Source organism: Rhopilema esculentum, chromosome 11 (genome assembly GCF_057945365.1).
Source record: "Rhopilema esculentum isolate cy_ngs chromosome 11, ASM5794536v1, whole genome shotgun sequence".
Lineage (NCBI taxonomy): Eukaryota > Metazoa > Cnidaria > Scyphozoa > Rhizostomeae > Rhizostomatidae > Rhopilema > Rhopilema esculentum.
The window spans coordinates 15,505,545-15,521,634 of NC_142825.1; the positions used below are offsets into that span (position 1 = coordinate 15,505,545).

The following is a 16,090-nucleotide window of genomic DNA, read 5'->3' on the forward strand; positions in this document are numbered from 1 at the left end:
GGAATTACAAAGAGTTGGTGACTCTCCTCGCTCTGGGTGAAAGTTTGCTCATGCCAGGGACTCGAACCACAAACCCTTGAACAACTGACCATTTTCGCAACTGAGCAGGTGCAAAGTGGGTGTACTAGACTTTTCATGCTCATCCGCCAGAATAAAAAGCAAGACGAGATATCGGATTAATAATGTTTCTTATAATGTTGCTAGGGACATACTGGGTCAAATGTACAAACTTCATGCTAGACCCCATTTAAATTTTGATCAAAAGTCTCACATCCAAGTAAGCGCAAACTCAGTATTTGGCCGCCTCGGCAGTGAACGATGCATGGAGAGGTATCAATAGACAGAGGCTGTCAGAGGAACTGGGTTGGGAAAGCTTCTATCAGAGGAGATGGTATTGGTTATTACGCCAAGTTAAAGCAATCGAAACATCCTAATTTTTGCATGCAGAAATCCCACTCAAGCTTAAAGTCATGTACAATCTAAGACGTGTGCGCATGTGTATGAACAACAAACCGTTGGCCCAGCTGTCCGGTTTTCAAATCCCTGTTTCCAGAGCACTGTTTTTGAATGGAACCCGTTCCCTCTCGATGTCAATACTTGTACATCAGTTGATTATTTCAACCGAAAATTGCTAGAAATTATTAGGCCCCTTCAAAAGCCTACTCATAATATAAACGACAACGCAAGCATTAGACTATGACTTCAATATCAGCTTAAATCCATCAATGAACACAGACTTGGGCATAATGTTGAATGTCGGGACCATTTCTGTGCTTGCGGCAGAAATGAATCTTGTATCTTGAGATAACGAGCACAATTCTCTGCATAGCCTTCTCCAGCTCTTTGTCCTTCATGGTGTTGACATTAAGTGCTTGAATTCTAGGAATATTTACGAATTACTTCTCTTTGATAGCCCAAACGTAAACGTAATTGTGAACAGAATAATTTTTGGAGCGACTGTTTCCTATATCAAATCAACTAAACAATGAAGCTAGAAAATCGGTATCCATTGAATTACAGCGCGCCCTAAATGGTGATTCATAGAGATGTTTCTTTGATGCATCTGGTACACCTCAAGTTTTGTAATGTTTATTTTATTTGTTGAATAAGTTAGTCCTTGTATTTAGTTATTGTAAATGTTGTTCGTCGTGAGAACTCTATAACCTTGTGTTCTCTCTCGCTACCAACGACATTAATCTATTTATTTTATTATTACATGGTGATATAAAATGACCCCCTTCCTCTGACAATCATTTCGCAAAAAGACCCCATCATCATTGAATTTACGTGGACATAATTTATCACATCCGACGCCGATTCATTTGTCATTCCTAAGGATCTCCTCCAAGTTAGCTGGCCTACATTTCGTGTGAAATTAAATGCTGGACTACAAGGAATTGCTTACAGCGCATGGACCTCGCTTTGGTCAGCTAGCCCTTAGGTCAGCTGGACAACCTCGTGTTGAACAATATGAGCAATAGAAAATGGATAGAACATTAAACCGCACACATTTAGGAAATTTAAAGTATGAGGTATTGCTTAAACCACGGCACATCGTGAAGTGCTTTCTTGACTCTGACATCAAGGGATGACATGCAATGAATTACGCGATCTGATTGGACACTTCTACAATAACCCTTTGTCCGTATTCAACCAGTTAGCTGCGTCTATCATTTTTCAAACTTTGTGAAAATATTCCTTAAAACTTTTTGTTGCTTACAAGCTAAAATATGAAGTCGCTGTCACGAATTTAGGTATTTATCTAACCTTTTTTAGCAACAAGCCTGAAAGTTTAAGAAAATTGAACAAGCCATGTCCCTTGCAGCTTGAATGGAGAGTCAAATAGAGTAAGATTCCTTCTGCTTTCAGACCACAGATCCCTACCGATATCAATGATCATGAAAATGCCCTTTAAGTTACGATGTAACGAAACCTATGGTTAAATTATTTGGAAATAGGGAAAGGAGAGCTATGAAACTGGCTTTGAAAAAAGCAATCATTTCAGAGCGTACTAAAGCTTCTTTGTTCTCGAAATGTCAGAATGAGGGGCCGAAAACACAAGATGAGAAAATACATTCACAATTTTGGACTGAAGTTTGCCAAAAAAAACTTTTGGAATCGATCTACATACAAACAAAAAAGGCCACTACTGTGTAAAAAGTAGGAGTTCGTTGTGGATCGCAGAAGGCCATAAATGATAAATAGAGAAGGAATTCATGAAAGGCCTATCTATTTGCCTATAACATTATAATTTTATTGAATAATGGTCCACAGCAGTGACATTTTCTAACTCTATAAAGTAGATAAAATGATTTTTTCAAAGGCATAAACTTTGAGGAGGTTGATCCAACAAAGTATGAAATTGAAAAAAGTTTAGCGATCATAATCCCAAGTACTTGAAATCAGATGATAATTAATGCGCATAACTGCATCAACCGTGTGTTGTGTGTAGAAAAAGTGTTCTGAAATTTCATTATTGAACATGGAACATATTTCCTTTAATGCGTCTGCTTTCTTAAACGGCAGAACATTGAAATGAAATCGACCGTCAATGTTGCAGAAAATTTACTTATTGTTTGGTCGTCAGAGCAGCTGTGAAATTCAAGAAAATGCAATGTGTTACTTACTTGTACGAATGTGAAATCGCCATCCGCAAATAAGTAACCTTTCTAGAAAAGCTAAACTCGAGGAGGACCTACAGCATATGACATTGCAGCTCAATCTGGCTAATAATCTACTTACTCTTGCTTAGTAAGCGACTGATATCGAGTATGTCACAAAGAAAGGTTGATTATTTATAATATCCTAATACGAGTTCCTTTTTCAGGAATTGTGTTCTGCAAAACGGCCATTTCCGCTTAATATCTTAATTTCAAATGGATCATCTTCTAAGCTGTTCACGTTAAAAATACAAGCACTTCACTTATAGTCATATATGCAGCATAATACATTCTTAAATCATGACATAGCAAAAATTTAGTGCGTTCCTCTTTATTTCACAGGTTTCTTAAACGTGTCCCAGCGATAAAGCTATTATGCTGGTGATTACACTGACATACACGTTGCTCATTGGCTTTCCTGTATTCAGGCCTCACAATGCGATATACATACCACGAGGCTATCAATATGTAAGTGATATCATAGTTTATTTTTTCTGTCAATTTCATGGTGGTGATAAAACGTTCACAAAGTCTGTCTAGCTGGAAACAGCGTTGTGTTTGTTTTTTCAATGAAAATGATGTTTATATTTGACTATGACCTGAAATTCACGAAACCAATGGATGAATAGCAACCAATTGATGTCAATTGCGCAATAAATCGATAAGTAACAACCAGTATATGTCTCAGTTGCGCAATAGATCGATGCGCAACAACCAGTATATGTCAATTGCGCAATATATGTTGCTTAGCAACCAGTATATGTCAATTGCGCAATAGATCGATGAGTTGCAACCAACAGATGCCCAACAATTACGGACCAAATACAAAATGTCGCAGCAAACATATTTCAAACAAATTCTTGCTTGTTGATGCTAGGACATCGCCTCTGCTTTGCTCTAGCATTTTGAAACCAAACCTGTAGCACTCTTTTTGATAGACCGAGTCTTTGGGAAAGTCTTTGAAGCTCGGCTGTGTCAGGATTTGGGTTCAAGTCAAACACTGATTTCATTTCCTTTAGTTGGTCTTGCCTAAAAGTCGTTCTATGTCTCTTGCGCTTATTTTTGCATGTGTTATTAGATTTTGCTTTCATTTGCTCTGGTGCCATGATACTGCTATGATTGAATGGCGAATTTATATGCAATACATCACTCGAAGCATTGCAGGCAAACTGTGGTGTCTCCAATGATAGATATCCTCTTGGTGAATCACTTAGCGCGTCTATCTGAAAGTCTGGGGTATCTTGAGTCTGAAATAGACTTGACCGGAACAACGTCTGTTCCAGCGAATAGCAGAAATATGCAAGAAAATCATTCTCTGCGCAATAAGATAAGTTAAAATCATTATCTCTAACAAGATTTGTTTAAAATTGTAGTTGGCCAGCTATGAGCCGTAACTTGCAGACATGAATTGAAAAAACGGTCTTCACCGTGCTTCGCTTGACGTCCAGAAATTTATGGTTATGGCTAGTACTACTTTGCAAAATCTAGCAACAACTGCTTCAAAGACTTGCAGATCCAAAACATTGAGGTAGCTGGTAAGGACTATAATCAACTGGCAGATACATCTTGAATAATTCCTGTTTATTATATTATTTACATCTATATGTATGATGTAGTGTGTATGTATGATGAAAAATTGTATGAAACGTTTTAACGAGACAATATGAAAAAATGTTGCATGGATGTCAGTGAGAATTAACTATTGTTCATCTTACTAGGTAAGTAAATGTAAAATTTTGACAATGAAAACAGAAAAGTGGATTGGAAAATTACCTGTACGTTCAGAGTCCCCTCTTGCCTTCTCCTTTTTCAATTGGAACGTTGCATCAACAAAATGTTGCTCGCAGAAAAGCGTTCCAGCAATAATTCCGTACTTTCTACCTTCTTCTAGTTTTGCATGGCAAACACTGCATTGAAAGCATCTCCAGTGGAAGAAAATTCCATCGCATTTCATTACCATTTCAGAGTTTAGAATGACTGCCTTGCATTTGTAACACTCTTCCCTGGATCCAGCGCTGCGTTCAAGAGGAAAGAAGAATTACTGATTTGTTTGAATCATTTTAAGTTCAGTACTTAGCAAAATAGTCACGATGTGGTTCAAATGCCGAAATATTCAAAGCAGTATTTTGCAGAAGGTCAATGGAGGATATAAGTACCGTAGTATTTGATTCATCAATTTACTAAAAGGTCAATTGAAGAAAAAATTACCCTGTTACTGAATTCTGTTTTTTGCAAAAAATCATCGGGGTATACAATCCAGCAAATAACTAAATTATTTTAAAAGATCTATTTATAGGGACGTCTATAAAACTTAAAATAACATTCATAGGGAAAGTATATAAATCCAGACAAAATAATTATTTGGCATTGTTATGAATTGAAGCAATGTTAAGGGACGGAAGCTTCTGTTATTATGCTCTTACCTGCAGTAGCAATCTTTGCAAAGTGACATCCCATTGGTTTCATAGTAAGAGTCATGGAGAATTTTCCAACAAAGATCGCACTGGCGACGACTAAAGTTGTGGCTTTCATGCTTTGTATTTTTATCCCCAGCATCTTGAATCAGCATCGGTTCCTTCAGGAGAAATTGAAAAAATTCAAACACATATTCTCCAAAAGTCAAAAGTACAAAGTCAAAAACTATTTATTGTTGCACGATTGCAAGGATAAACTAAAGTGGTTGAGTTTTTTTGGAGTTTGGGAAGATAAATTGCGAGAGATCGACTTGCATAAAGAAAAATGGAAAGTATCCTGACCGTCATACGTCTTGCCTGCATAGTGCAAACGAATATCTGTTATTATGTCTTATCTGGATTTCTCTGGCTTTTTCTTTAAATTCACGGTATGCATCGTGAAATAACAGTGAAAGAACAATGGATATCATGTCAAATTTATCTATTTACCACTTTTCTCAGCTTCTGTATTATACAAGACAACTGTAAAATCCAAACTGCAAGGAAACTAGCCTACCTCATGCTATCTACACCCACATACATAATCTCAGCACAAGAATAATATTCACCTGGATTTCATTAAAAAGCTCTACCACCTAGATATTTTCTATTATTACGGCTTTTTAGTTACACAAAGTCCAACCAACTTTTACTGGATGTTCCGTTTATCGGAAAAAAAGGCATGCACCAGTCGGACACACATACTTCAGCTTCTGTATTAATCAAGATAGCACAAAAGTGTTCCAAAACTATACGAATTGTACCAGCAATTCATAGTGTTTTCGGAACAATCGATTGAAGCTAATGTTAAAGTGTAAAACGTATCAACGAAGTGAAATGGCGCAAATGTGAATAAGCAATCTATTATTTGTATTTTCTATATAGTGTAAGCAAAAAGTAGAAAGATGCAATGAAATAGGTACCTTTGTAAGATTGAAGAGAACGTGAAAATACTTTACCATCGAAGCATCATTTAAATTAGTGTGTCACTCTTTTTAGCTTATTTGCAGTATAAATTATCAAAAATACTACAATCTTCCAAATACGTCGGTGCAAAGTCTCAAAGAAATTGTAGTTTGAAATTTGTTCTTTTACTCGAGAAATTATAATATCTAAATCGTTTGCCCCACCGACAAATGTGACATTAACAGTTGCAAGTGTTTATGACTTATCAAGTAAAGATTCCAAACAATGAATTGTCAGGGTTTCCTCACCAGTTACTCAATAAAAAGATATCCCCAATTAAAAAGAAGTAAAGCAATCTGACATCCACTGCCTGATTCAAGACGATTAAAGTAATGTTTGCAAATCGACATGAATTGCAAGATAATGGTTAGCATTTACAGGTATACGCGAAATTTGCATACCTTTTTGCATTTGTGTACTTCGCAAGAAAAACCGTTCGTGATTCGCAAACGGCTGGTAGAATTCTTATTTGCCCATATTTAGTACCTATTGCTCTTTCTATTGCTCTTTCACTATAACTGAATGTTGTTGACTTGATGGCAATGATGCATAAGACCTGTACCTTATATAATGAAATGCACTTTCAGATGTTCGAAATGAAAGTAAAAGGGAATGGAGGAAGGCGAACTACGTTATTTAAAAGCTACGAGCTTCAATCGTGGAAGGGATAATAAGTAAGATCGAAATAAACGCTTGCTTGTGAATATCAGTTTAGCTAAGATAACAGCTTATGTCTACAAATTTGGGCTGGCAGACTTTTCAGCTGGCAAGTGACACTTTTTGCCAACCCAGCTGCTTCTGTAAAAGTAGCTTTTTAGCAGAATCAACCCAACAGCTGCACCTGCTCTTTTGCATTTCATGGAACGTTGCAAAATGGCAGTTCAGAGGCAAAAAAGTCTCTCGTGAACATTTTCTGCATTATATTTTCTTTCTCGTGAAAATTTAAAAAAGGAATGTAACATTTATGTTTACGATTTTGAAATGAAAAAGTCACTGACTTAACCCACGAGACCACATGATAAAAAATAAAAAATGATATAAGCTACTAAAGCCTTGCAACTTTTATAAGCAATGTCTCTACTCAATAATCACATTTGGACTTGATTTCTCTACCGTTTAGCTCCTATTACGAACTAGCGCTCAGAATTCCCTTCAGCAAATCCAAAATGTAATTAAAGATGTATTTTTTCGAATTGCTTCTTTATGCAAGAGGAAAGGAAGCTCTTCTTCAATTTTGCGTTGCCTGCTGTTTTTTCAATTAAGATTAGATAAATTATAATGATAATTGTTGTTACCTCGGGAAGGGCACATCTTGAAATATTTCTTGCAAGATTGACGTAGTTAGGTTAATGATTTTGTGAATATTTTTCGCAAACTGTAATTATCAAGAAAATTTGCAAACAAAAGAATTTATGCATTAATGGAGTTTGCTCTCTTTTTGTTTTTTTTCATCACCAATTACATTACTTTTCCAAAAGAAGCTTTAAGTACATAAAATTTTGTCATGGTTTCCTAGACCGTTCCAAGTCACATATAAAGTCTAGCTTGCTCCTTGATCAATCATTACATTGGAAAGGGAAAGAATTCTTCTAACGGTCTTTAGAGACTTTCTTTTTCATATTTATGACAATACACCAATTATTGCACAGTAACAACAAAAGGTCCTACGGCTGCGTTAGCATCGTCCATTGCTAGCTGCTCACTACAAACTGAGTTAGACTGCGATTTAATCAAAATTCAAGACCTCCGAAGGACTGCCACAAAGGAAAGAAACACGATACAGGATTACGAATTGGCCTACTTTAAATTTGAGTTTTGAAAAGTTTAAGAATGGGCCGCTGTAGAGCAATATCGATCTCGTGAAATGATAGATTTGTGACAGCAAAGCACAGAATCTATCATGTTATAATACGTTGAAATAATTATCTATAGAAAAATCGATCTCCGTGGGTATTGACTGTTCGTTTAATAGTGACTTTTTGTTTGACCAAAGCTCTATAGATTAGAGACTGTGCAAAAAATTTGGTGACTGTATTTTTATAATCATTAACGGAACAAAGCATCACAAAATGAAAGGGGAAGAGATAATGCTTGCAAAGCAAATTAAGTGATTCTGTCTCAGTGTATGATTTACATAAATAACAAGGCCGTGCATAGCGGGAAGAGGGGCTCCAGGGCATTTGCTCCCTCAGCTCCCCCCCCCCCCCCCTCAGAAATTTTGACGGCTTAGTAATATGCATGTTACTTATGAGGGCCGTGCATTGACTTTATAGAGAAAAATTGCAACCAACAGTTGCTGGAACAAGTCTTTTGAACAACGTTTTTTTTTACCTTGCACTGTAGGCATAAACAATCAACATTGAAATGTTGAATTGGATTTTTGATCTTGTACAAACTGACTGTGCCCTCTAATCTACAAATCAATAGAGAAATGAACTTTGAAGCCTAAAACATATATTAATCTATGTTCAGTAACGAATTCGCTTTGCCGGAAACCATCAAAAAATGGCACCTCTCATATTGCAATTCGTAATATCCAAGACGCAGAATGCGCAGGGATTATCACAATCAGGCCCCTTCCTCTAAAAAAGGATCATTAAAGAAGTTAGAATTATTTGAGGAAAAACACGAAAATGATTCAATAAATTTTTAGGAAAATGACTAGAATTTTATGGGATAGGGTCAAGAGAAAGGAATTATAAAAAAATTGTTACGTTAAAGGAATTTTTGCAGGAGCCAGATACCATTAACTTGCTAAATTTACAAACGGAGAAAGAGAAAACAATAAATATTAAATATGATAATGTTGACAAGGGGGCTGAAACAGACACTTGAATGTCCATAGAAAAAGTGCAGCCCCGACACTTCAGGCTTTGTCCCGGCCACTATGTTGGGTAGATTTTATCTTGATCTGATGGATATCGATAAAAAAAAGTTGCATGAGCGCATAAAGGTGTAGCGATATCGAAATAAGTTTCAGGTGTAGCGATGTCATCTGTTTGTCGCGCTATGCAGATCTTTATGTTTAGAAATTCTGTATTTGTCAAAAGAATGCATTGTTTCCTTGACGAAAGTTCGAAGAAGAATGTAATGCTCTGAAGGTCGTTTTGTATCAATGCCAACAAGAAGCATTGTTGAGTCTGGTAAACAAAAACAATAAACATAAGCTTTGTAAACTGTTAACAGGGGTTAGAGGGAGGAAGGGGTGGAATGGGTGAGCAGCATTAACTAAAAGATATTTGTTTGTGTCTTTTTCTAAATGGGAATAACGAAGAGAAACATTTCTTTTAATTTACTTGACTTTCAGAAGCTCTGTACTTCCTACCCGGAACTTGGATAAAAAACACGGAATCCTTAAAAGCATTGCTAAAATGAGAACATCGCTAAAATGGTTAAGTTGCTAAAACAAGAAATTTGCTAAAATCAGCACATTACTGAAATGAGAATGAACAACAAAAAATGTATGGTGTTTTCAACTTGCATCGAATACATAGTTTGCTGCTTGATAGGTCGATACATATTTCTCCTATTCGAAAACATCGATCAATCAGTACATCAAAGTTTGACAGCCTTTGAGGACGTGCTTTTAAATATTTTAATGAAAGTCTATCATAAAAATGATTAAAAAAATGGAAAAACTGCTTTGTTTTTCAAATAGGGAATGGAACCAGGCTACGTCTCTCCTGCTGCAAGAAAACTTCAAATATCTAGCGACTGGTTCCTTCGAGTACGCTCGGGGCATCCAAAATACTTTTCTTTTGCCCCCAAGATTCATATGAAAGAGAAAGGAGCTGAAAGAAGACGACCAGCTAAAGACGCTTTTGCCAATTGGTTTACGGAACTGAGCATGATGAAAGAGCAAACACAGTGTAAATGGGGTATTTTTCTATTAAAACTACGTTTGCAATTTTGAAAGATACCCAGTTTTAGGCATCGACTAGCCATTTTTAGCTCCAACTGGTTTGTTAAATTTTGTCCATTCAAGGAAAAGATATAACTACGTTTGACAAATTGAAAGGTTTTAGATTTTTAGCATGCTTATGGTTCTCTTTCAGCACCATCATGGCCAAAATTCGAGCATTTATCGTATAAAGATGATAAAAATAAATCTCTCCGACAGAGAGTTGTGAGAAATGCATTGATAAAAAGCAGATAAATTACATTTCAACACAATGTGAGTTTCAGTTTATACAGATAAAATTCATATTAAGCATTCAATAGTAAAGAAAATGTTATAAAAGTTTTCTGTACTGAAATGACAGTAATCGAAGCTTCAAAGAGATTTCTAGAAGCATCAATTTGCAACATATAAAAAGTGCAGCAGCTGCTGTTTTCCAATAAATTTAATCAAAAATAAACGTAATATCAATTAAAGCATATGGAAGATTAAAACTTTATCTCGTAGAACATGGACATCTGGTTGAGTTTCGTAAAAGAACAGACATATATTCATTAAATCTAAATTAATTCGCTGTTGATCGCTCTTGTACCGACTCTTTTCGTAAAAATGTCCACTGTTCTTATGAAAGTAAATTGAAGCGAACAATTCGTATTACCTGTGATAGAAAAGTTGTACTGATTTCGATAACTTTTGCCCCGTTTAAAAAAACCTTGCAAAACATGCAAAAAGTTTTTTGCTCTTCTATTTTATGAATTTTGAGTTTGAACAATTAGACTCTCTCACATTTCGTTGGTCATTAACAAACAGTTTATTAACAATAATTCATTTTACAGTTAATCTTGTGCTTTTTTAAATGTCGAAAAAACATGTGAGTTATATTAGCTTTACTCACTCTGAACCAACTCTAACTATGAAATGTACAGATTTACTGGTGAAATGTAGAGATTTATTGGTAAAAAATTTTGTAGAAATGTCAAAAGTTGAAAGAGAACTGCAAAATAAATAGAAAAAATGCGAGAAATTCTAAAGGAATGCAAGTTTAGAATACCAGTCAAGGCTTCCGTGCTAGGCGTTGCATAACTGGCAGCCATCAAATTTAAAACGGCAGAATAAAGTAGCATAAAACTGAAGATTTTTTATTTAACGTGATTCTATTGATTTCATTTGGCTCTTAACGTTTTACAAAAGTGACACTTGCAGAAAAATGTTAAAAATGTTAACTACAATTAACTCTCAAATGAAAATCTCAATGATAAGAATCAATGGGAAGTAACTTGGGCGGAAGGTGCAATTGCCTCCTAGTTAGTATGTTAAATAGGCCCTGCGCACGAGATCCCACAGATTGACAATAATCTCAGTTGAAGAATATTTGCTGTGATTTCAATCATTTATCATGGTGAACCTATTGTGAAAGAGGTCATTTTCATGTAACTTTGGGTAAGAACAAATAATTCAGAACAAAAACATTGGATATTTGATGTGACCATCAGCACATGGGCAAATTGTTGAAAAAAGTGTAGACCATTGATTCTGAACCACTGTGTCTTGGCAGACTACTCTGTCGTGGATGATTGGCATCTGTTGCATTGGAAGTTATTTAATTTCACTTAATTGGTCTTTTTTAGATTTTATCAATTACTTTTGAGCCTGATTATTGTTCACAATTAATCATTTTTTGAAAGGAATTAATCACTTTTTAGAAATAATGATTAACTGAGAAATGTCTTTTACAAAAATCCTACTGACATTGCGAGATGGTTTTTGCAAATGATTATTTGCAAGAACAGGGAAACATAGGTTAATCGTAAAACCAGCGATCGAACCAAGAAGCAATTCGCAAGGCATTCACTTAGATTAGAAGCCTAATAACAACATACATAAGAGCAGGATGCAATCGGTAATAGATCACAAAATTGAGATACTGGGTACCACCAGGAAGAATGCTGAAGTTAAACATTCAGCCTTGAATTCTTTTAAAGGAGATGAATTCTTTAAAAGAAGGAGGGGGTGAGATGACGAACTCGTCAGAATAGGAGACAGCAAGCTTCCATGTTATTTAGTTTATCTTTCAAACAACAACAGCAACAACAACAACAACAACATAATTCACGTTACAGCAGGGAACGCAGAAATACAAAACAGCCCTGCTGCTTTTTAAAGATATACAAAAACGTAAGTCAGCTGAAAATGGTACATTAATGTTTTCTTATTTTTGCCAAATTAGCTCTTGTTTATGGCCATTTAGGTTGAATAGCATCAGATCTTCGTTTGAAACGTTTGGTAATCCATGAGACCGCGATTTCACATTTGCACTGTCGGGAAGAACACGCTTTTTACATCACTTGTATAGCAGAGCAGCAAGAAGTGTTCTGGAACAACATTAACCGGGCAAAAAGGGTTTAAAAATATTCCTAAAATTGTCCTTGATCTGGTGGAAGTTTAGTATAGCAAGACGTCAAATAGTTTTACTTAGTGAAGGGTAAATCTCATTAGCTTGACTGGAGTGTAGACGGATAAAACCTATGGGCTATTTCTTGAAAAAGTCACAGAGCAGGGATCGTCTTGCCTCAATGTCGAGTTTGTCCCATTACGATAAGCAGTAGGAAAAGAAACGTAACTAAAATCTTTAAGTTCTTGATATGACTTGCATGCAGGTTTGTAGCAAATTGTGTCTTGCAGGCGCAAAGGTGAAAGCTGACTGTGAGCTATGAGTTATCGGAGAGCTAATCTTTCTTTTGTTCGGGTAATCTAGAGAAATATGATTAAAATAATTTTAAAGTGATTTGAAAAGCGTCGCTCCTATCGTCTCTGTATGAAAAACTCTCCAAAGCCAAGCTCATCAAAATCTTTCTGACACGATGTGCCCTTCTTTTTACGATTTATTACTAGTACAGCAGAATATTGCACATCTGTTTGTTGAGGCGCCAAGGCTATTTCAATCAATATAAAAGGGATATGTGTCTAAATACTAAACAAAAAAAAGATGTTTAAATGATCATATAAAATAGAAACTACCATAGTCTGGGCATTTTAACAGAAGCCAGTAGGTGTACCACCCACAAAAGCATGCCCACAAACCTGGAGACTTTAAAGACAGCCCTCGCAAACAGACCAACATCACATTCACATAGACGTTTGCAGAATCTTCGTGTAATCATTTATTGCCCATTGGTACGAAAAAAGCTTCAAGATGATTTGTCAAGGTTTGATTTTTGTTAGATTAGTTGATGATTTTAGATACAGAAATTAATTGCCACACTCTCATTTGGAATCGATGACCCTCTAGGAAGTACTGTGCATCTGCTTGGGCCAATGTAGCAAAAAAATTTAAAAACTCTGCGTGAGTAATTACCATAACAGCTTCTCTAATAATAAAAAGCATTTCTGAACATGTTTACCATTTGCAGCAGAGAAAAGGCATTAATATTTGAGGTGCTTTAAAATAACATACTCTAAAGATTCTATTGAACATACAAAACTTCATAACATACTCTAAAGATTCTATTGAACATACAAAACTTTGTAAGAAGCCAAAAGAAGAAATTGCTAGTCTTCTTGCTTATATAGAACTACGGTTAATGAATGAACAACAAATGATGACAAGAATGATGAGAGTCTCATGCATCCCTGGAAATGATAAAACACTACACAAAATTACATCTGCCTGCAGAAAATGTCTTAACACATTTCTGACACAGAACACAGAAATTTTCTTTACAGAATCAATTTGCAAACTTATCTACGAAAGCCTAACCACTGGTCTGTATAATTGCTTGATGAATTTACACTGCATTTCATTGAACGGAGGCAGCAAATGTTGAGAGCGCGTGTCTTCCTTTTTATGCGAAGGAACATTACTTATTTGTACCTTCAAACGATACTACTGTAAAAGATAATTAAGGGCAACAGCTTCAGCAGTTTTACAGGTCAAAATGCAGTGCCCCATCAAATTATTTTCAGGCTAATGGACGAAACAGGATCTCTCAACATGGAGGCAACCTTTTCTGTTTAGAAAATGCCTTCATTCTTTATGTTGATGAGCTTCTTACTGCTTAGCCTCGCCATGCCTTGCTCAAAACAAAGAAATATATTTAAATCTTATTCACACCATCAACAACGCCGCAATAGTTCTCTTGCAGTATTCATTTTCAAATTAGAAAATTCCTACTGACCAGATGCTATTCCTTGCTAGAAACCCTTAGCCTGTCTCTAGAATAACAAAAGTAAAACTTTGGAAAAAAGGTTTCTAAAGCAGGACATTGCATACTAGAAAACATGGTCACACACACTTAAGAATGGATTCAAAAGTAGCTGAAAGGAATGATTCTTACCAAATAATTACTGCTCAGTGCAGGCATATAGTCTAGGTTTTCATTGATTGATGCAGCTACCCAGTTCTCCATTTGTATCTAATAGCAATGCAAGCAGATACTTGCTACAGGTCTGTCTTAGCTATCTTGGTTGCACGTACTAAAAAAACAGCTGCGTATGAAAAATCCACAATCTTGCTTCTCTTATAATTTAATCTTAGCTGGAAAGCGCTCTTCTCTTTCTCCGATGCTTTGAACTGGATGATCGCGTTGCAATAAGCATAGGGCATATTCGAGACCAATTTATAGCCAGAAGCGGCGCGCAGATGGTCATCCCTAAATTAATAAGCTTTGAATAAGGAAGCACAGTTGCGATTCTGACTCATGGGCGCATGCTAATAAGAAGAACAGTTACTGTTGATTTGATCAGGTCACTTTGGGCAAAAGCAAATACACAACTTACAACAAACAATCAAGAGAGGACCATTTGTTTGAATTAGAAATGAAACAGAAACACGGACCACCTCAAGAAATATAAGTATTTGCTTGCAAAGCTGCTTGTTGACGATTTTACTAGGGCTTGATAAATCTACGACACGAAATACCTATAAACATAGTAAAACTTTGAATTCTCAACTCCCATTTTTAGATTTAGTTGCTAGTAACTAAACAAGCAAGACCGAGTTATAAGGCACATCACAGCGTATAAACAGGCTTTAATGAAAAATTATAGAAACCTAGATACCATAAAAGCATATAAAAGTACAAAATTGGTCAAATGCGGCATCAAAAAAAGATAAATTTTCACACCATGCTTTTTGGTAATAATTCTCTACAAACTTTACATTGACCGAAGGCATACCCAGTTGATTTTACGTTAACGAGACAAAATTTATTATTTTCTTATTAAAATTTTTGCAGAAGCTAATTTTCTTGCAGAAGGCACTTTCTAATGTAACCAAAACTAATGTTTTCATTATGTTGAAGTTTCTTTGGCCACGGTATCCCCAACAATTTGCTCCTTTATATCTTTTGTTCTGCCTACTGCACGGATGTTTTATATGTCGCCTAAAAACATACAAATGAAATTGTCATAATAAGCACATTGACTTATTAAAATGTAATTCGGCAATATGTCAACATTTGCTAGAAAGAAATAAACATGTCAAAACACACAGTGATGAGCATTCTAGGCGTTTTGGAATCTGTCTACATCAAAACAATGATCATGACTTGTGTAGCCAGAAAGAATTCGTTTTCTATCTGTGACTCTTCAAATATGTGAAGGGCTACCAGTCACTTATTGGTCAAGAACAGATAATCAATAGAGCGTGCAATTCTTCATCTGACTCAACTTTCGAAGTTCATTTCGTTTAGCAACATACCTACAAGGTAACTATTAAGGAGGAACTTAATCAAAAACGAATCTATTATCAACATTGTTAAGTTGAAAAAGTATGGAAGAATGAAAAAAATGTACGAAAACAACCTTGAACATTTATCGAGACGAGTTGCTATGTAGATTTTTAAGGATACGAAGTATTATTCATTAAATTAGTAGTACACCTGTGTTGCATTGGAAAAAAAATTTTGAAAATAATAATGATATATATTGAGATGGTTTTTTTAGACTTGATTTGTCTGTTTGCATGCCGTCAGAGGTAGCAAAAAGCTATACACTTTAGAACATCTCATTTTGCAATAAGTTTTACTATGTTATGCGTTCTTTACTCAAAGAAGAGTCACAAAATGTGCGCTAAAACCTTATTACCGTGCGAACCTAATATGCATAAAGAAAGC

General features: G+C 35.6%; 1 protein-coding gene across 1 annotated transcript; it reads right to left on the reverse strand.

Moving 5' to 3' along the window:
• Positions 1 to 589: 589 nt before the first annotated feature.
• Positions 590 to 15,310, reverse strand: LOC135693665 (protein apterous). Its single transcript, XM_065212196.2, has 4 exons — positions 14,312 to 15,310; positions 5,084 to 5,235; positions 4,434 to 4,675; positions 590 to 3,975 (listed from the first exon to the last, which is right to left on the reverse strand). The coding sequence occupies exons 1-4, from the start codon at positions 14,381 to 14,383 to the stop codon at positions 3,509 to 3,511; spliced, it is 933 nt and encodes a 310-aa protein (XP_065068268.2). The 5' UTR covers positions 14,384 to 15,310; the 3' UTR covers positions 590 to 3,508.
• Between the last annotated feature and the right edge of the window lie 780 nt (positions 15,311 to 16,090).